The sequence below is a fragment of the Ahaetulla prasina genome, chromosome 14 (assembly GCF_028640845.1).
Source record: "Ahaetulla prasina isolate Xishuangbanna chromosome 14, ASM2864084v1, whole genome shotgun sequence".
Lineage (NCBI taxonomy): Eukaryota > Metazoa > Chordata > Lepidosauria > Squamata > Colubridae > Ahaetulla > Ahaetulla prasina.
Genome location: NC_080552.1, coordinates 19,363,440 through 19,385,466, shown reverse-complemented (window position 1 = coordinate 19,385,466; position 22,027 = coordinate 19,363,440). Strand labels below are relative to the sequence as shown.

The window sequence follows — 22,027 nt, the reverse complement described above, 5'->3', positions numbered from 1 at the left end:
GACCATCATTTGTGTTGTAAGTGTTGTACCTTGATGAACGTATCTTTTCTTTTATGTGCACTGAGAGCATATGCACCAAGACAAATTCCTTGTGTGTCCAATCACACTTGGCCAATAAAAATCCTATCCTATCCTATCCTATCCTATCCTATCCTATCCTATCTTATCCTATTCTATAACTTCTACATGTGTCAGCTTATATTTAGTTATATTTCAAGCTATATTGATCTTTTGCCCCGCAGGAGTGAAACCCAAGATGCTAAATCTGGGCTGGTTAATGCGTCACATGCTGGCCACAACCACGCCCAGTTTAAGCAAAGGGGAAACAAGTTGTGATACGTCACATGACACCGCCGTGACGACATGAGTTTGACACCCCTTGTGCTAAATCAACAGCATGGAATACTTTTCCGCCGTGGCTTACCGCTTCTGTGATGCCTACAATCCCAGCTTCGTTGACGGCATTTGTCACTATCTCAGTGGTCACCTTGGAATTTGCGATCGAACTCTGGAGAGTGATATTCCTGAGAATTTGCATCTCCAGATCTCTCAACAAAACCTGTAGGTCTGTTTTGGTCACAAATCTGGACGTTAGCCACTGAAGCAAGGATTCTGGAAAATCTCCTTTCAGATCGCCCAAAAACATAACCCTGATCGATTCTTTAATCTGGGCATCAACCTAAAAGTAAAAAAAATGAAATCAATAAAACACGACAACTTGATGACTGATTTCAAAATAAAGGCGCAATTAGGTAATGCATCTTTATTTTGGGTATGTGCCAGCTAACCGATGGAACGCAAACATTCCAGTGGTTAATTAAAAGTGGGTAATGTTGAAACAAGTCGAGCAATCAATTCTTCCTTCCCAGGTCAGTGGTTTTTCAAAACTTAATCCATCCAGAACATTATGTCAGAACAAGGCGTGCCAATTCAGGCTTGCTCAGGCGTTGCCTCCTGAGCTCACCTTTTGGTGAAGGGCGTCTATCGTGTTGCAGCAGCTTTTCACATCCTGTAAACTCAGCAGCTCTGTCTTTAGACGTGCCAGTTCAAGTTCTAGGTGCTTCATCTTGGACAGAAGGCTCTGGCTGTGCTCATCCATGTCACTGAGAAGCAGAAAAAAGAGCGACAGGTGTCAAAACTCTGCGGGTTAAAGTGGAGATAGGAGGAGTTGTGTTTTTACGCTGGAGTAAAACAAAGGGAGCATCATTACCTTAAATAGGGAATGGAGGGTGCATATGTTATAAAATTGGGAAATCTGTCTGTCTGTCATCTGTCTGCATCTGTCTGACTATAGATCATCTGTCGGTGCCTGTTCTTCTATCATCTATCTATCTAGTTTGTCTATCTCTTCTATCATCTATTTTCTGTTTGTTTATTTATCTCTCTCTCTCTCTTCTGTCTAACAGAATAAGTGGAATTGGAAGGGAACTTGGAGGTCTTCTAGTCCAATCCCATGTTCAAGCAGGAGACCCTATACCATTTTAGACAAATGGTTGTCCAAAAAACCTCCATTGTTGAAGCACCCACTGTATTTGTATCAGTACTATGTACAGTTGTACATCTGTACGGTCCATCCATCCATCCACTGTTCCCATCTCCTTCCACTTATGACTGTAACTTTGTTGCTTGTATCCTAACAATTTATATTGATATTGTTTCCTGTTTGCTTATTTATTCCCTATGACTAGCATTAAGTGTTGTACCTTATGATTCTTGATGAACGTATCTTTTCTTTTTATGTACACTGAGAGCTTCTGCACTAAAGACAAATTCCTTGTGTGTCCAATCACACTTGGCCAATAAAAAATTCTGTTCTGTTCTGTTCTATTCTGTTCATCCATCCAAACATACCATTGATTACCACTAATAAAAATCCTCCCTCCATTCTTTACTTTTTTTAAAAAAAAAAAGAAATACTATCAACTTTATAGAAAGTTTTGTAATATTTTAATGGTTCCAATTCAATATACAGGTTGCAGCCGTACCTCATTGTTTTTGCTTTGGTTAATTCAAATTCTTTCTGGAGGCCCTGGAAAATAACATAATATTAGTTTCCTGAAGAAATCGCTCCAATCATACTTGGAATGATTGAAAAGAGACCCCAGAAACTTTCTGCATTACAGAAAGAGGTTGATGGGGAATCACCAAATAGTTATCCATTAGAGAAGATGCTTAGCGTTCACGCCTGGAGCACAGATGGAACTGCAGTTTGATGCTGCTGGGATAGTAACAAGGGATAAAGGCAAAGGTTCCCCTCGCACATATGTGCTAGTTGTTCCCGACTCTAGGGGGCGGTGCTCATCTCCGTTTCAAAGCCGAAGAGCCATCGCTGTCTGAAGACGTCTCCGTGGTAATGTGGCCGGCATGACTCAATGCCAAAGGCGCACGGAACGCTGCTCCCTTCCCACCAAAGATGGTCCCTGTTTTTCTACTTGCAATTTTTACCTGCTTTCGAACTGCTAGGTTGGCAGAAGCTGGGACAAGTAACGGGAGCTCACCCTATTACACGGCGCTAGGGATTCGAACCGCTGAACTGCCGACCTCTTGATCGACAAGCTCAGAATCTTAGCACTGAGACACCGCATCTCTTTTAGTAACAAGGGATACAGGGTGGTCAGATTCTTAGAATTATTACAGGAAAAAAAATAGTTTACTGTTACCTCTGATTTTTCCGAGAGTTTTGCCAGAAGATTTTCTAAGGTTGCAAGGCGCCATTCATGCTCTTGATGCAAAGTCAAAAAATGCTTGAAAGACAAAATGGAATGATGTTTTTGTTTAAAAAGTACTCTTATAATGAAAATATAGCACTTTTATCATGAAAACACTGAGGATTCTTCGCGTATTTAAATGCTCCACAGACATTTAAGCATACAAACAAAAATGGCTATCTTTAAACCCTTTTCACTTTGAACCTCTATAAATAGAAAGGCAATGATCCATTTAGGTCAAAGGAACAAAACGACATCATTTCAAAAATTCACATGTGAAAAGTACTCTTAGATTACGATCTAAGTTGAATTTGGCAACTTTATAGATTTGTATATTTCATCTGGTCGAATAATTGAGTTAACTGAGGGCAAACAACTATAATTTACTAAACTATTACTTTACACTGCAAAAACGAATGACAGATTCTCAGCTCATGCAAATTCTAATTTCCTCCTTAAATTTTATCCTAGAAAACGTCTTCCTCCAGCAAGCACCACTATTTAGTAAGTTTATAATATTTGCATTAAAATCGGCGCAGAGAATTATTCCACACAAGTCTACCTCGGAGTGTGCCGTTCCATCCGATTTGGCCTTCGTAAGATGCTGGCTCACAATGTTTTTGACGAGCACCAACATTTCACTTCGGTCGTTCATTTGGGTGACTTGTTCCTGAAAGCTTTGGACCAGAAGCAGCATTTTATTGTATTCTTCATCCTGGTGACGCCACCTCTCAGATAACTGGGCCATTTGTTTCTCCAGCTCACTTACACGATCTGCATCAAAGAACTTCATAGTCACCTAGATTGGTGGGTTGATTTTTTTTAAAATAATAAAAAAAGACTTATTTATTTTTACTGCCTCTGGCCATAAATAAACTCACATTAATACAATCATTTCACCAGAAACTAAAGTGTCACTTGAATGAAGCATTCAGATGAAACCAAAACAGATTAAAAGCAGAGACAAATCCCAATGAACTTTAGATAAAGTTTGCTGTTATAAAATCAGACTCCTCCACACCTAAAAAACAGGCAACGGTAGTTTTCTTGAAGATAATTCCAGATTTTGGAAATCCAAAATAAGATGGAAATCCAAAATAAGTGGAAAAATAGAATAGAATAGAATAGAATTTTTTATTGGCCAAGTGTGATTGGACACACAAGGAATTTGTCTTGGTGCAGATGCTCTCAATGTACATAAAAAGACAAGTTACGTTCATCAAGAATCATAAGGTACAACATTTAATGATAGTCATAGGGTACAAATAAGCAATCGGGAAACAATAACAATATAAATTTTAAGGATACAAGCAACAAAGTTACAGTCATACAGTCATAAGTCGGCGGAGATGGGTGATGGGAATGATGAGAAGATTAATAGTAGTGCAGATTTAGTAAATAGTTGGACAGTGTCGAGGGAATTATTTGTTTAGCAGAATGATGGCATTCAGGAAAAAACTGTCCTTGTGTCTAGTTGTTCTGGTGTGCAGTGCTTTGTAGCGTCGTTTTGAGGGTAGGAGTTGAAACAGTTTATGTTCATGGGTCTGTAAATATTTTCACAGCCCTTTTTGACTGGTGCAGTATACAGGCCCTCAATGGAAGGCAATTTGGTAGCCATATTTTTTTCTGCAGTTCTAATTATCCTCTGAAGTCTGTGTCTGTCTGGTTGGGTTGCAGAACCAAACCAAATAAGATCCAAAGCTTTTCTAGCCAAAATCCACAGCCCAATTCTGACCTCTTAAGTTTATTTGGGTATTTATTTATCTACACAATGTTTATATCACCCCATCCCTCACCATTGAGCGGTTAACAACAGAGCCTTAAAATAGCCATCCATAAATGGAAACTCAATCTCCTTGAACCAAAGTAAACTATCCTTGCCCATGTTTAAAGTTATAATGGGCTCCAAAAAAAAACAAACACCACCCTCCAGCAACTCTGTAGTTTCCCTAAACCTCTTAAGGCGTTACATCGCTTTGAGAACCAAAGTCGGACGTCAAGGTTGGCCTAGCTTACCTCTGGAAACTGACCAGCGGGGTCTGAATGAGGTTCAGGTGCAACTCTCTTTACAGAGTCTTCCCACCTGGGCATTCTGAGAAAGCTTGTCCAGTTCAAAGCTGGTAACAATGAAAGGAAATTTTCGGAACCCCAGCACCAGAAACCTGAAGCAAAAAATGCAGTTAAGAGGAAACGTTCATGAATGCTTGAGTAAACTCAGTCTAAAAGGTAAAGGTTCCCCTCGCACATATGTCCCAGTCGTTCCCGACTCTAGAGGTCGGTGCTCATCTCCGTTTCAAAGCTGAAGAGCCAGCGCTGTCCGAAGACGTCTCCGTGGACATGTGGCCAAAGGCACATGGAATGCTGCTCCCTTCCCACCAAAGGTGGTCTCTATTTTTCTACTTGCATTTTTTACTTGCTTTCGAACTGCTAGGTTGGCAGAAGCTGGGACAAGTCACGGGAGCTCACCCCGTTACGTGGTGCTAGGGAATCGAACCGCTGAACTGCGGACCTTTCGATCGACAAGCTCAGCCTCTTAGCCAGTGAGCCACCCTGTCCCTTCAACACTCAGTCCAAGACTACCTATATTGCAAGAGTTGTAGGGGCTGACGGAACACAGCCCTAGATCTAGATTATCCTCACAGGTAAGATATTAGAGTCTTTTTCTCAATACCTGTTTACTCACCAAGCAGTAAAAGGAGGGGCAGAAAGAACAGCAGCAACCTGAACATCTTTGGAAGACATCTGGAAAACAAAAGGCAAGGACCGCAGTGTGAAATTGTCCACCACTGACCATTAATTGCCTTAAATTTTACGTACAGTGGCTGAATAAATAACAGTCAAGTCAGTGGTCCTTCCCAAAACTTCCCAGTGCTGCTCATTAGAGCTCCTCCGGAAATGAATGCTGCAGCCCACCCCTCAAAACCCACTAAAGCAAGTTCTCATCACGATTAACTGCGTGATTAGAAGCAGCTTGCAGTCTGCAATGAACCAGGGGTGAAATCCAGCAGGTTCTGACAGATTCTGGAGAACCGGTAGCAGAAATTTTGAGTAGTTCGGAGAACCAGCAAATACCGGTTCAATGGAGATTTTGCAATATCCTTCCCCCAGGAGTGGGGTGGGAATGGGGATTTTGCAGTATTCTTCTCCTGCCACACCCACCAAGCCACACCACGCCCACCAAGCCACGCCCACAGAACCGGTAGTAAAAAAAAAAGTAGATTTCACTACTGCAATGAACCGTTTTTTTAAATCCAGCGCATGAGAATCTGTGCCGCACAAAATGCTTACAGACCTTGTAAGGAGAAAAACATTCAGCAGAGAAATTAGGGTGGCGAGCTGATACCATCCAGTGCCGAGCCACCAGTACGCCCCTGTGGCCGCTTTCCCTAAATTAGAAGAGAAAACCAAGGTGAGTGAGAAATGTCAAGGACCGTTCAAGCGCAGTTGTTTTCAAATTTTCTGGATCCTCGGGGAAACTTTTCTTGATCAACCCCAACGCTGCCCAGGAGGAGCCATTAGGCGCCGCAGCAAAATCTGGGCACCGATGCCCCCATAAACGGCTATGAAGATGGAAAAATGGTGAGCCAGGTGTGAAGACGTCGCCATGGAAATTTGCTGCTTTGATGTTCTTGGGTTCTAAAATTGGACTCAGGTATGCAAGTCGTAGGCTTTGCATTATGATGTCACGACTGTTTCATCATTCCTTTGCTGGGTGATTTTAGTAATTTATTTCCTGCCTTTATTATTTTTACAAATAACTCAAGGTGGTAAATATATCCAGTATATACTTCCATTTATTTCCCCTACAATAACTGCCCTGGGAGGAAAATTGGGCTGAGTGTGTGAGATCAGCCCAAAGTCACCCAGCCGCCTTTTATACCTAAGGCGGGACTAGAACTCACAGTCTCCTGGTGATTGGCCCAGTCACCCAGCCGGCTTTCATGGCTAAGGTGGGACTAGAACTCAAGAGTCTCCCGGTGATTGGCCCAGACACCCATCCAGCTTCCATGGCTCAGGCAGGACTAGAACTCAGAGTCTCCTGCTGATTGGCCCAGTCACCCAGCCGGCTTTCATGGCTAAGGTGGGACTAGAACTCAGAGTCTCCTTGTGATTGGCCCAGTCACCCATCCAGCTTCCATGGCTCAGGCAGGACTAGAACTCAGAGTCTCCTGCTGATTGGCCCAGTCACCCAGCCGGCTTTCATGGCTAAGGTGGGACTAGAACTCAGAGTCTCCTTGTGATTGGCCCAGTCACCCATCCAGCTTCCATGGCTCAGGCAGGACTAGAACTCAGAGTCTCCTGCTGATTGGCCCAGTCACCCAGCCGGCTTTCATGGCTAAGGTGGGACTAGAACTCAGAGTCTCCTTGTGATTGGCCCAGTCACCCATCCAGCTTTCATGCCTAAGGCAGGACTAGAAGTCACCATTTCCTTGTGATTGGCCCAAAGTCACTCAGTTGGTTTTCAGCTAAGGTGGAACTAGAACTCCCGGTTTCTAGTTTGATAACTTAACCACTAGATCAAACTGGCTAAGCATAGACGGAGACGTATTAAGGGTACACATAGATACCAGCTGGCTCCATTAGGTCTCACTGCCATCCAGGTTCAACCAGAAGTTTCTTTGGAACACGGCCAACACATTCTGCAGGCTAATGGTCTATGATGGTGGTGGCCCACTAGGACTGAGCTTCTCACCCAAGCTTCCCCGAGATACACTTTGAAAACAACTGGCTTGGGAGGAGAAAGAAAGAAAGAGGAAGGTTAAAGAAAGATTACTAGATGGCAGAATTTTCCAGAGGGAAGGAACATTTTTGTAAGTGAAGATGTACGTGCAACTGCAAGAAAAAAACACACACCAATTCATAACACGTTTACACTGATTTTCTGCATTAGTGGCTCAGAACACTCCCGACAGAGTTATATAAAGTCATGCAGCACGGAATTCGGTTTTGAACATGAATTTAGTAGTTTTAAATCAAATGTAGAGGCTGTTGCATTCGTAGTAGAACCCGCCTGACGGAAGGTCATGCTGGAAGAAGAAGTCAGATCGCCTAAGCTTTTGCAGAAGGATACAGCCGCTCCCCAAATCATTGGCAGCGAGCATCTGCTCTCCATTTGGGAATACGGGAAGCACACACAGATTGTTATAAGACATGATCCGTTGTTAATTAGGACGAAGACAAATACATCCCCTTTTTTCAGTTATCAAGCAAGCAAGGACAGAAAAAAAAAAACCACTTAAAACAAGATGCATTTCCTACGCACTGGCCCACACGGAGGGAAAATGAGAAAACTGCAGCGGTGTCCATACAGTTTTCATATTGCAGGTAAGTCCTTGACTTACGACCGTTGCTAAGCAAGGTGGTGATGGAGTGAGTCGTGCCTGATTTTATGACCTCCCCCCCCCAACTCCAGGGTTAAGCATATCACTGCAGTTGTTAAGTGAATCATGAAAACGATGGATCAATGGAATAGTTTGCCCACCTCGTGGGTCCTCCCATCGCTGGAGGTTTTCAAGAAAAGATTGGACAATCGTTTGATCAGGATGGTATAATGTCTCCTGCCTCGAGCCGGGGGTTAGACTAGAAGACCTCTGAGGTCCTTTGCAGCCCTAGCGTTCTGTGTTCGGTGTTCCTCCAATGCCATAGTTCTGAGTCCGCAATTCTCTTCTGCGAATTATGAGCAACCCAGAAAGAGCCAGAGAGAAAGAGGTGGAATGTCACACTAGGGGTATAGCCCCTTCCAACAAAAATTTAGAATTGTTATTGGAATGGACTTTGGAGGTCTTCTAGTTCAACCCTCTGCTTAGGCAGGAAACCCTACATCACTTCAGACAAATGGTTATCCAACCTCTTCTTAAAAATGTCCAGTGTTGAAGTATTCGTAACTTCTGCAGGCAAGTCGTTCCACTGATTAATTGTTCTAACTGTCAGGAAATTTCTCTTTAGTTCTAAGTTGCTTCTCTCCTTGATTGGTTTCCACCCATTGCTTCTTTTCCTGGCCTCAGGTGCTTTGGAGAATAGCTGCCCCTCTTCTTTGGGGCAGCCCCTGAGATCACCAAGTAGCTGTCCTATTCCAAACCCCTCCTGCCCACCTGAAGGGCATCTTTGTCTCTCCCTCCACCTTCTCCCAATCACCTTGTCCCAACCCAATGGTGGCGGCTTGCCGTCAAAATAGGAAATGCACTGTTTGAAGCTGCGCCAAAGCCGGTGAGCTCAAGTTAATCAGCGGGTTTGCATCTCCTGCAAGATGCCGGAATCGAAAGGTAGGCTATTTTCATGCGGAAAGCTTGCGTGTTGCGCATCCACCCACACACGCACACAGGAGTAACCTGGGGTCACAACAGCCAGCCAAAGGAGAGTCAAAATCTTCCGGGTCACAAGCCATCCTGCTGTTCTCATTCTTTGCAACATATGGAGTAAGACATAACCTGGTACGACACAGATGGGTGTGAAGGTAGGCAATAGAAAGGGATTTCAGTCAAAGCCATCCCTCTACGCTTCTGCACGCCAAATTAAATCCGCATTTAAAAAAAAATAAAATCCTAGCATCTGGGCAGAGGAAAATGAGAGCTAGCATTATTAACAGCAATTTGACAGGATTGCTCTGTCTTTTGAATGAAGTTACACCTTCTATCTCTTAAAAAATACAAGGCGGGTTTTGAGAGACAAAAAACAAAACAAAACCAGATCTTGCTACAAATTCTAAATTTTTATCAATGGTAAGAAGCCCCGTCACCCCATTACCCATCTCGTTAGAAGTCAATATTTACATGTAAAGGTAAAGGTTCCCCTTGCACATATGTCCCAGTCGTTCCTGACTCTAGGGGGCGGTGCTCAACTCTGTTTCAAAGCCGAAGAAGCAGCACTGTCCTAAGACGTCTCCGTGGTCATGTGGCCGGCATGACTCAATGCCAAAGGCGCACGGAATGCTGTTACCTTCCCACCAAAGGTGGTCCCTATTTTTCTACTTGCATTTTTTAGGTGCTTTCGAACTGCTAGGTTGGCAGATGCTGGGACAAGTAACAGGAGCTCACCCTGTTATGCAGCACTCGGGGTTCGAACTGCTGACCTTTTGGTCAACAAGCTCAGTGTCTTTTTTTGTTTTTTGTTTTGTTTACATTTATATCCCGCCCTTTTCCGGAGACTCGGGGCGGCTTACAGTGTATAAGGCAATAGTCTCATTCTATTTGTATATTTACAACGTCAACTTATTGCCCCCCCAACAATCTGGGTCCTCATTTTACCTACCTTATAAAGGATGGAAGGCTGAGTCAACCTTGGACCTGGTGGGACTAGAACCTGCAGTAATTGCAGGCAGCTGTGTTTTAATAACAGGCTTCTAACAGCCTGAGCCACACCGCGGCCCTTGAGGATGCAATAGTAACCATTACTATTATTATAACCATTACCACTACTATTAATCGTCTCATAGTTCCCATCACCAATCTCTTTCCACTTATGACTGTATGACTATAACTTGTTGCTGGCAATCCTTATGATTTATATTGATATATTGACCATCAATTGTGTTGTAAATGTTGTACCTTGATGAAGGTATCTTTTCTTTTATGTACACTGAGAGCATATGCACCAAGACAAATTCCTTGTGTGTCCAATCACACTGGGCCAATAAAAAATTCTATTCTATTCTATTCTATTTTTTTAAAAATGTACCAAGATAGGTGGCAGCACCTATCAATTTTGCTTGATTTAACAAGAAGAAGAAGAAGAAGAAATATAACCAATGTCGGTCTTTGATTTCCATCTAGGAAAACCCAAGGACAGAAGATCACCAGCAGATCCCAAGTATATTTTTATCTGGGTAGTAGGTAATATTTGTAAGTGTTGAACTGGGGGAGGTCCTTGGTGCTCTCTGAGTTGATGGTTTTCTTGCAGGCATTTCATTAGGTGACTTCATCAGCGCACTGATGCCGTTACTTAGTTAGGTAATGAAACGTCAACTCAGAGGGCACCAAGGACCCCATGTGTCATTGTCTCATTTCACTACACGAGATCTAGCTGTATTTTGCTAAAAGCTAAATTCCTCCGTGCTTCCTCTGTGCTTTTCACTAGGATTCCCTTAAGCATTACTTTACTTTTAATCCTCTAATGCATTATTCTATTTTTAATCCTTTGCTGAACCACTGTGGTTGGCTTTCTTAATGGTTGAGTAACACTGTAGAATAAGAATGTGCGTGTGTGTTTTTGTGTGTGTATGTGTTTGTGTCAATCTAAATCTACAGGTAGGCAGCCTCTGGGGAATGGCACAATTCTCGAGGGAAGCTTCGATCTAATCTATGCAAGGAAGCTCTTAACTTTAGCAATGCAGAAATTCGGATGATGGTGAAAATCCAAAGGCCGCAGAGGGAGGTCCTTCTAGCTACAAAATTTATTAAAAGGCACAAGCTTTTGTGAGTAGCATTGCACATCAGTGGTGGGTTGCCCCCAGTTTGGACCCCGGGCGGTCCGTAGTAAAACCGGCGGGCGGCTCCGCCCATCGACCTGGATGTCATTAGGAAGTTTCTGCGCACGCACAGAAGTGCAAGCAAAGCAAGTGCGTGCGTGAGGTCCCATTGCGAACTGGTAGTAAGGATAAGCAGAATCCATCCCTGGTGCACATCAGCAGATGCATGAAGTGCAGTAGTGATGTACCTAGGGCTCTGTCTATAGAGATTCCCAAACATCCAGGTCATGCTTGTCCCAAAGATACTTTTTCCAAAAAAGCAACTAAAACGGTTCTAATTGAAGAAGCGAAATGTTAACAAAAGAAAAGAAAAAGAAAAAAAAAGAAAAGAAAAGAGAAGGAAGTCCAGTTGCCTTTTGGAAAAAGCACTTTTGAGATGATCTGGAGCTCTTGCTCCATGCATCTAATAAGCAGCATCTGCAGCTTGTGACTTTTAATGAATTGTATTAATTGGAAAAGATGCTACTCTTGGGATAGATGCAGATTAACAGAGTTGGAAGGGACCCTATAGGTCATCTAGTCCAACCCTCGCTCAAGCAGGAGACCCTACCCCATTTCTGGCAGATGGCTGTTCAGTTTCTTCTTGAAAGCTTCCAGGGATGAAGCTCCCACAACTCCTGAAGGCAACTTCTGTTCCATCAGTTGATTGTTCTCACTGTCAGAAAATTCCTCCTTATTTCCAGGTTGAATCTCTCCTTGGTCAGTTTCCATCTATTATTCCTTGTCTGGCCTTCAGGCGCTTTGGAAAACAGCTTGACCGCCTCCTCTCTGTGGCAGCCCCTCAAATATTGGAAGATGCTATCCTGTCTCCCCTGGTCTTTTTCTTCACTAGACTACCCATGCCCAGCTATGAATACGAACTGTTCATCGTATGTTTTAGCCTCCGGTCCCCTCATCATTCTGACTGCTCTTCTCTCCACTCTTTCTAAAGTCTCAACATCTTTTTTATAGTGTGGTGACCAAGACTGGATGCAGTATTCTAGGTGTGGGGGCATTTGGCGATTAAGGTGGGTGGGTGGGGCTCTCCTCTCACAATATTTATGACAGCCAAGAGGCAAAAAAGGAAAGAAAATGATAAAAAAAACCAAGCGGTGCAAATCAACCTGGGTAAGAACAGATGTGCCACATGCTTCTTGCTATCCTTTTGGACCGCGAGGATTGCAAGTGGGCTGTTGTGTGTGTTTCAAGGTGTTTCTTCCCCTTACAGTCATCACCTGCAGGTTGGGGGGGGGAAGAGGAACGAATACAGAGCACATTCATCAATCAACTGCGCAATGCAATATGGCTAGACCAACTTTCAGTACAGAAAATGACCTCGGAAAGGTGGGTGGGCCATTAAATTTGATAAATAAATCAATGAAATTACTTTCCAAAGAGTCCTTAAATCTTAATATGGGTGTGTGTGTGTGTGTGTGTGTGAGCATGGCCACTGATGAGGCAGTGCCACACACTGCATGCGACAAGACAATCGATAACCCCTTCCCAACCCCCCAGTACATGTTGCCAATGCAGGAGGCAGCAAAGGGGTGCAAAAGAGGCGGAAGTGTTGAATTCAAGTTGCCCAAAAGAGTTTGATTTTTGTTGTTTTGTTTTGTTCCAGGTTTGAAATAGCTGTGTTGCATTCAAACCTTGTTTTTCATCTCGAAATGGGGATTAGGAACTTGGAAGGTCTGAATCTGGAAGGCCTGTACCCAACTGGGGATCACCAATGGAGTGGAGGACGAGCAGGCAGGAGCCCAAGATTTTTCTGACCCGTGTAGGCATATCCCAAATTCTGCTTCTTGGTTGCTGACAGCTTCCATGCTTCAGGCGGGCCATTTTGGCTTTAGGTGCCCTTTAAAACTAAATCTCATAGATGGCTGCATGTCTATTAAAAAAAAAAAACACCTGCTTTTCCGAGTTGTGCACGAGACAAATCAAGCAAATAATGGAAGCTCCCTGAAAGTACGACATGCTGCTGAATTGTAACCAGCATGCAAAGTTTTTCCAGCTTTCACAAGACCAATGGAACATGGATGCAACATGTGGAATTCTAACCAGGGCTTATTTCTTAAACAATGAGAAGCTGTACTTACACATGGACTCTCCATTCATACCCAAGTGGCTTTCATCCCTGAGAAATTCTTTTACATTCATGCTTCCACAGTAATTAGAGTGAGCTGCAACAGAGAGAGAGAGAGAGAGAGAGAGAGAGAGGGAGGGAGGGAGATAAAATTGAGACCAAAATTGTATTGTGTGCTAGAGAAAAAAAAGAGAGAAAGAATAGCCTTGAGGTGAACCCGGTATGTTTTTTAGAAGTGTTTCTTTTAACATTCAGAAGCAAAGAACAAAGCAGCTATCAAAGCGATTTGCCACCCAATACCTGAGTAAGGAATGTGTTAAATTAGGTGTCACCTGGTCAAAGGTAAGCAACCTAATACTATATTAGGTCATTGCTGAAACAAAGAACAGAGGGAATTGGTCCCAAAAGAAATAGTTCCTGGAACTAAGTAAGCAGGGGGAAAAGGGGAAAGAAATTTGAATATTCACTATGGTATAAATAGAGCTTGTGTTTGATAGTCATTGGAATTCTGTCATAAAGGCTTCATGATTTTGCTATAATAAATCTACTTGTTCGAGCCTTCATGTTTATTGAAAACATATTCTTGCAGTATTTTGCCTGGTCAGCCAACAGAGTTCTGGCAAGAAAAACGGGATAACACAATCCTTTTATTGGAAATGGGGGAAAAGTCCAATTAGATGTACATATTTACACATCTAGATTGTAGTTGTATAATAAGCACCTGCTGGCTGCATGTGGGAGGTGCTTATGGGACAGCTGGATGGAGTGGCCTCTTTTAAAAAGTTCACCCCAAAGAGACAGCTCCATTTTATATAGGGCCCCTTTTATGTTAAAAAAAGAGAATTATTTTAATAGGCTCCTAGTTCCTGCAGACAATAGATACTGAAAAAGGAATTAAATTCATCTTGAAGGGAACAAGTGATTAAGACCAAGGCAAGACGAGACTTCAAAGAGCCCTTTTTGAGCATTTGGCCCAATCAAACAGAATTTATAAAATGACCCTGCTATTTCTTCTGATATTCTTCACTGCAAAGCAACAGCTAGTTAAAAAAAAAACTAATTTCAAAATTTTCATGGACGTTAAGGACAGAAAACTTTGGATTTCTGCCAAATGAGACATCGTGTAAGAGAGTGCTACGCTTGCTTCAAGACTTCCAAGAGTCTTCTAGCACTGATCTAAGGCTACCGAAAAGACACAATGATCAAAGCCACACATATCCATTCTGAGAATGTGTGCCAAATTTAATAGATTCGTTTTTAAAAATGTAACAGACAAGCAGTAGCAGGTCAGGTATGGCTAAAGTAAGCATATGTATTATAGCCACCCAATAGGTAAATGTAAAGGTTCTCCTTGCACATATGTCCCAGTCGTTCCCGACTCTAGGGGGCGGTGCTCATCTCCATTTAAAAGCCGAGGAGCCAGCACTGTCTGAAGACGTCTCCTTGGTCATGTGGCTGGCATGACTCAATGCCAAAGGCGCACGGAACGCTGTTCCCTTCCCACCAAAGGTGGTCCCTATTTTTGTACTTGCATTTTTTAGGTGCTTTCGAACTGCTAGGTTGGCAGAAGCCGGGAAAAGTAACGGGAGCTCACCCCGTTACACGGCAGCACTAGGGATTCGAACCGCCGAGCTGCCGACCTTTCGATTGACGAGCTCAGCGTTTTAGCCACTGAGTCACCGCGTCCCCTATCTAACCACCCAATACAAAACACCAAAGAAAGAAAATCCAGGATTTAAAGGTGAAGAGAACATAGTTAAGGAGTTAAATGACCAAGTTCCACAACCAAGATTCCTCTTTTCGTTCCAAGCCACATCGTCCGTCATGCCGCTGCGAGAAAGAAAAGGAGGAAAGGAGGATCCAACACCCAGGTGCTGCCTTATCTTTACTTCCCGAGAAAAAGAAGGCAAAGGAGTGCAAAAAAAAAAAAGAAGCCGGCATCAAGTTGTAGATGCATGTCTGAAAAGGCATTACGGAACCGTTTCCTTTGAGGTGTGCAAGGTGGAGGGAGGGAGCTTAAGAAAAGCTTCAAAATGAAAGTACCTGTACGGTCATAGCCAAGTTTCAGCAAGATCATTTGAAACAGATGTACTATGAGAGTTGTGAAAGATGTTGAGGCGTGCTTGGCCGCTCGCAGGACCTTACTGCGGTAGTAAAGGAGACCCCCTATTGAAAAAGCATCGGGACATATGATTATTTTCCTCTGTTTTTCTAGCGACTGAGCGGGTGGGAGGGACACAGCAAACGCAGCAAGGGCGGGAGGCCGAAATTGACGTGCCACGTATCGTGAGCCTGCACGCTGCCAAGAAGCAACCCTGTCTTTTTTCAGAGTTCAAGCGTAGAAAACGAAGTGGGAAAGGAAGGGGAAACAAACAGGATGTTCAGGGTTTATTTGTAGCTCTTCTTTCCTTAATGGTGTGTCGAAATACAATTCTGGAACTGAGCAAATTTGAAACTTCCTCTGAAATTGAAAGAGTTTAAGTTGAGGGGTCCTTGGCGCTTTCTGAGCTTGGCTGTTTTCTCACAGATGTTTCATTACCCGAACTAGATAACAGTATCAATGCTATAAGGTCAAACCCCACTCTCTTCTAGCACTGATGATGTTACCCAACTGGGTAATGAAACGCCTGCAAGGAAACAACCAAGCTCAGAGAGCACCAACTTCTCATTTCAAGCCTGAGCCAAAAATATTCTCCTTTACTGAGTGACTTTATTACTCTTGTCAATACTTTATTTACGCAGCAGCGAGAAGGAATACTTACAGGATTTGTATTTTTGGCTTCGATCCCTAGAGTAAACTCTTGAGGTTGGCATGGAGGAGGATGAGTAGGCTGTAAGGGCTTCCTTCCGTTCGGAAAGCATGCTGCAATCGTTGCAGGTGTATCCATTGCTGAGTTCAGTCTGGTTCTCCATTGTTGCAATGTCACCATTGGCCTGGATGGAAGTCATATCCCCACCTGTTGAATGGCAAAAAAAAAAAAAATTGTCTACCACAGGGGTCTCCAACCACGGCAACTTTAAGACTTGTGGACTTCAACTCCCAAAGCTGGCTGAGGAATTCTGGGAGTTGAAGTCCACAAGTCTCAAAGTTGCCAAACCAAATCTACCAGAGTGGCAAGAAAAGCCATCGAAGTGAAAACATACAAGCTGGATTACCTTTGAGGTCCCCGTCGTCGTCGAGACCTAAGAAGAGATAATTTGTTTTGAGTCCAAGGAGGTCGACAAGCTAACAATTTCTGCTATTTCTAAAAACACAAATGAGAAGCAGAGTTGGAGGATCTCATACATTCGAGACAACAGCCAGGTGATTTTAAGACCACGCCTAAAGTAGCCATTGTTTTATCTAACAAGTTATATTTCCCGATGGAAAAGCAACACGAATCTGTTTGTTTTACAATGTGACTTCTTGGGAGGCAAGCTAAGGAAAAACACATGGTTCTTGTTACCTTTTTTTTTTTTTCTGTAACAGTAACTCATAGTAGTAGGCTTGTTAGGTGACATCAAAGTAAGCTTTAATCTACGCTACCAAAGATATAAAAGAGGTGTCTCTAAGTGAGATAAGGGAATACTACAACTAAGCTAGTGGCATATTAAAGCATTTTTCCTCCTGATGATTCAGCAATAATTTCTTAGAGATCCTGCAGACTGGTAATATAATTCCAGTCCTGTACTTCTTACACTGGAGGAAGCGGGCGCTGGGCTGAACGGGGCCAAACTTTGAGTCAGAATGTTTTCAGAGCCATGCGGCTGCCCTCTGCAACGAGGGCCTCACCCTGGGAAAAGGATGACTGTCAAAGATGAGTTTGCTTTCGGGAGCTGCAGGCAGGGCTATCGTCTATGCCAGAGGTCTTCAAACTTGGCAGCTTTAAGACTTGTGGACTTCAAGCTATAGCTGGCTGGAGAATTCTGTGAGTTGAAGTCCACAAGTCTTTAAAGTTGCCAAGTTTGAAGACCTCTGGTCTATGCCTTTGTGCGTTCCAAAGCACATTTCCAAGATAACTTACGATGTTGTCAGCCTTACTAAATAGATCAGATAATGTAGGAAGCATGACCAGATAAGATAATTCTAATTCATGGTAAAACCACATTAGCAGAACCAACAGAATCTTGTCTGAAAGTCTAATTCTCCCACAGTCTCTTTTACAGCTCGAGAAATTAGGGAGGGTCAGTTTTGAGCCTCTTGCTCCATCCGCCCATTATGCAGCTGTGGGCTATGATCTCTCTTATCCTTTCCCTAGGTAGCAGTCTTTGCTCCATCTCCCAAGGATCTTTCACATATACCGTTATAGCCGCGCAGCCTGTTGTGTTAAGAGTCTGCACCTACCCCAGAAATGGTCAACAGCCGTCTGTTCCTTTATTGAAGATTCGTCCAGTAAGGTTGAGACATAAGACCCATCACTTGTGCGGCTGCTAAAACTACTGTGGCTAAAAGCAGCAGAGCCCGGCATTTTTCTCCTTGAAGTGGTTCTTACCGAACTGGACTGTTTCATTGTAGTTTTATGCTGTCTGATCATCCTTAACAGAAAAAGAAAGAGTAAGACGCAAAGAGGCAAAACCCCAAAGGGTTAAAATGCAGGAAATTTTTTTAAAAACACCATTTGTGAGTGCACGAGAACTGAAAGAGGCAACATAGCATTCCCAATATAGTGTCGACGTTACGATAGCGATTTCAAGAGAAGAAACAAGAAATTGGCATTTCCTTCCCGCTCTTCATCTTTTAAGAGTTTCAGAGGTATTTGGCTACTGGAATAAACTGGAACTATAAACCAGAGTTTGGATTCTGCATTTCAGGAAGGATTCTTGGCTCATTCAAACATTAATGGGAACCAATTATGGCCTACTGTCTCTGTCTGTCTGTCTATATATTCATACAGGAAGTGAGCATCTCCACAGAAGCCCTCAAAGATCGAAGTACTTGTTGAAATAATGCCAGAAAATGTTGGAGCATTTCAGTTCTGAGTGTCCTGAATTTTAACTATGGAAGTGAGGCCCACTAAAATCAGGCAGAAGTGAGGTTACTTGTAAATCAGGAGGGTCTGACCTTGGTAACTTTAAGACTTGTGGACTTCAACTCCCAGAATTCTCTGACTAGCCCTGTTCTAAATCAAGGGACAGCATCCTGATTTAGAACAGGCTTCTTGAGTCCCAGGACTTCAATGTATGTGCTAAGTTCATGTGTAAACCTTGCCCCATTTTTATGCCAAAACCACAGCGAGATGTTCTATCCCGCTTTCCCAGAAATTCGGAGTGCTGTGCAGAAACCACAAAATATGCACGGTGCATTAAACTTCATAACATTCGATGGGACGGGACCGAGGAACTGATAACGTAAGAATGGTCAGTAGCAAAGAAAATGCTTACTGGGGTGAGTGGTCTGCAAACATCTTTTTCCCAGCATAGGCGCTGCCGCTTCCGGAGAGACTCTCGTCTTTACCAACCCCATATCCCGCTGAAGACAAACGTAAGCTGCGCCTTGACATTCTTGGCGAGTCAAAGACGGGGTCCAACTTGTGCGCGGTCTCAAACTCTAGGGCGGTCAACGAGTAACTTGAACTGCAAGAAAACACAGGCACGGTTTTGGGTTGTCCGTTGCGTAGATTGCAACTTGCACCTCAGGATATATGTTTGCTTGGTTCCTTTAGTATCCATGGCAGCTGATACAGCTTTTCCTGTGTGTTAAACTTCCCAGAACAGACCCTAGGTACATGCATTTATTTAAATTTATTTAATATTAGCTACTACAATATGGAAGTGGCCTAAAATAATTGAAGAAACGGGAAGTGGCAAATGCTGATCACTATCCGAAGGAAGTTTAATTTTAAAGTTTTGAGGTTCATCATTCCTGGAAGCTTATTCTGGCCATTGCCTTGGTTTACTTTAAACCATGGTTGTCCAACCTTTTGGTCTGCTACCATCTTTGGTTTGCTTTTATCAAGGTGGTGTAGTTTCCTGTAGAAGACCTCCAAGGTCCTTCCAACTGTTGTTCTGTTCTGTTCTGTTCTGTTCTGTTCTGTTCTGTTCTGTTCTGTTCTATTGTATTGTATTGTATTGTATTGTATTGTATTGTATTGTATTGTATTGTATTGTATTGTATTGTATTGTGTTCTGTTCTGTTCTATTCTATAATTTTTATTTGTATTGATTGGTGAACAACCTAGATTTGCCAGTGTGAAAATAAATGAATAAACAAGCCACAAGCAAACAAACAAACAAACAAATAAATAAATAAAGCACTTGTGATTCTTAGCTAGGATGTTAGGCGTTGTATTGTTACAACTATTGTATTATTATTTATCAAACTGAGAGAGCATTCTTCTCATCCACACAGTGACTTTCTGGTGCTGTAGAGTTAAAAACTGAAAAGTCATTAAAAAAAAAACCTTCCAACGTATCTTTTTGCCAACCAAGAGGTTCTTCCGACCTTGAATTTAGCTTTCAGACAGTTCATAAAGTATGAATTGCAATTTTTGGATTTTTAATGGTTACCAATAGTTCCCAAATGGTACGTTTTTTAATCCGTAAACTCCTTGATTTATACAGCTGCTCTGCAGGGACTGTTCATTGTTTTGTTTTCCACTTGGTTTTATATAATGCCGGTTGTTCATGCATGCCTTCCTCCTTGCATGTACAACCCAAACAATGTTATTTGGGTGTGGTTGCAAAATTCTTGATTTATGGTGACTAATAAAAAGTCTGAGTCACTTTCTTAATCATCGCTTCTGCTTCCATAGAATCTGCTGTAAAAAAGATACATTAAAAACAAATCCCCAACTGCTTTTCTTCGATTCTAAGAAGAAATGCACACGGAAGGTGCTTTGCGACCGACTTTGGGAGTTTCATGCCTGGGTTTCAAATGTACTACAGAAGAAGCCACAAGACACAGAACAACACAAGGATCTTTACAGTTCAGCTTTCTCACCTGAGGGCATAAGTATAGCCAGTGTTCTCTGGCAGGCACTGGGGAGGGTTATACATGTGAAGCCGTGAAAAATCCATGGTTGCTATTTCAAATCATGCTGCAAAAAGGGCGAAAACCCAACGCTATAACAGTTCAAAAGAGACAAAGAGAAAAATAATAATAATAATAATAAAAAGCTCTTGATTCCTCCAGCCTTGTTCATGGAATTTAAAGGTGTTTGGGGAAAGTGAAAGGAGAAGAAAAAAAAATAATGCACACATGCACACATGACACTATCTGAAAGAGCGTGCCTGTTTTATATGACTGCCAATGTTAGATATCCCTTATCAACACTCACAGAAACCTCAACATCCTGCTTTTCTTTCTTGTTTCTCTCTCTCCCTCCGTCTTTTCTTTCTTTCCTTCTCTCTCTCTCTCTCTCTCTCTCTTTCCTTTTCATTTTGTTTCTTTCCCTCCCTCTCTCCTCACCCTATTATAAAATAAGAAGTAGTCTTGCATGCTACAATCCTGGCTATATTTTGCATTTACAATTACTAAGCAGCGGTGCGCTGAAATTCCTCAAGTTGGCACTGCTTGCTAAAGGAGATATTATTTTCCAATTTTTTCAAGCATAACGTTACTGAGATTTTATTTTCCACATCAAGAACTGTACCAATCAAGAGAGTTGTATCAAAAGAAAGGGATGCTGTTGTTGTTGTTTTTTTGAAAGGTTCAAGTTGTTTTCTTTACAACTTTTGTCTAGCACCCCTGGGAAAAACAGACAAAACATTGGCTCAGCTTTCTGTTTTAAAGAGACAGTCCCATCTTGACAGAGCCCGATTTTTCCCCCCCCACTCGTCCTCTGGAAAGACATGGAAGATCTCACCAGAGGAAGACCAAAACACTGCTGAACATATACGGATCATAATTCCGTATTTTAGAAAGTTGTTTCAGCTTAGGGTTTTAATGGCCTGAACTATGGAAGCTACATTTCAAGCTGAGAAGAGAGTTCATCAAGCATTTTCTGTCTGATTGGAACTCGTGAAAACTCTTCAAGGCAGCGTCACGCCCTGGATGTAATTGAACTGCCATTTATGGCTTCAGCCTCCATGTAATACTGAGTATCAGCTCTCATTTAGCAATTATTGCAGCTATCAAATATCATTTATGGTGTAGCTTGAATACCGAGGGCAAAATGTTAAGCCAAACCAGCTTTGACTTGCAAAATCTGCAAACAGCTAAAGCAACCCAGCCCCAAATGTTTTTGTTTTTTTAAAAGTTGTGTATTGGCTCTGGGAAATCAGATCCTCTTAGTTTTTGGGAGAAATAGATCTTGCAGAGGGGGGAAAAATCTGTTTTAAATGATACCAGGAACACAACTGAATTGTGTTTTTCTGCTGCTTTGAGTTTGTTTTATGTATATATGCTGCTTTTTTAATTGCTTACGCCATAGGAAATGACAACGGTCATGAGAGGACAGTACAGATCCCAATTGGGAATTCTCATTGTGAGAATTAAAACAACAACAAACTTTGGAGGAACGCGGGAGAGAAAAGAGCTACACATTCCAAAGGATTTGCACTTAAAACAAACTGTACCTCAATTAAAATGTAAAGCATTAAGAAAACAGAATACAAATATATTAAAATGTTACGAGGGAAACATGCTGACATTTTGATGGACAGTTTTATCTTTCATAAATTTGTCCTGTATCCTTTAAAAAGAAAAGGAAGTGTTGTTTTAATTTTGAGCTGTAAGAATACAGCTCCTAAGTCTTTACCTTTCTGTTTTATTAAATGAATGCATGTTTAGCCCTGAGAGAAGTTTGAATAATTCTGGGGTTCTTAAAGTGTGGGTTTAAGGAGTTGAAAAGAGTTGTGGGCATTTTAGAAAGG

The 22,027-nt window shown here is 42.3% G+C and overlaps 1 protein-coding gene across 7 annotated transcripts in view; it reads right to left on the bottom strand.

Annotated features, from left to right (window-relative positions):
• SUN1 (Sad1 and UNC84 domain containing 1) overlaps positions 1-22,027 on the bottom strand; it is a 32,817-nt gene that overhangs the window by 5,666 nt on the left and 5,124 nt on the right. For 3 of the 7 annotated variants that reach the window (XM_058157807.1, XM_058157809.1, XM_058157806.1), the window contains exons 2-18: positions 20,154-20,250; positions 18,596-18,787; positions 17,559-17,749; positions 16,391-16,417; positions 15,997-16,191; positions 15,278-15,400; positions 13,248-13,331; positions 12,276-12,386; positions 9,038-9,136; positions 6,001-6,094; positions 5,392-5,450; positions 4,725-4,870; positions 3,271-3,507; positions 2,661-2,744; positions 1,986-2,029; positions 965-1,103; positions 425-679 (exon numbers count right to left, since the gene is read on the bottom strand). In XM_058157807.1, coding sequence (XP_058013790.1) covers positions 425-679; positions 965-1,103; positions 1,986-2,029; positions 2,661-2,744; positions 3,271-3,507; positions 4,725-4,870; positions 5,392-5,450; positions 6,001-6,094; positions 9,038-9,136; positions 12,276-12,386; positions 13,248-13,331; positions 15,278-15,400; positions 15,997-16,191; positions 16,391-16,417; positions 17,559-17,749; positions 18,596-18,787; positions 20,154-20,230 — 2,157 coding nt within the window. In that variant the 5' untranslated portion in view covers positions 20,231-20,250. Of the gene's footprint in view, positions 1-424; positions 680-964; positions 1,104-1,985; positions 2,030-2,660; positions 2,745-3,270; positions 3,508-4,724; positions 4,871-5,391; positions 5,451-6,000; positions 6,095-9,037; positions 9,137-12,275; positions 12,387-13,247; positions 13,332-15,277; positions 15,401-15,996; positions 16,192-16,390; positions 16,418-17,558; positions 17,750-18,595; positions 18,788-20,153; positions 20,556-22,027 lie in introns of those variants that run through there. The other 4 variants (XM_058157808.1, XM_058157812.1, XM_058157810.1 and 1 more) reach the window with 4 other exon arrangements.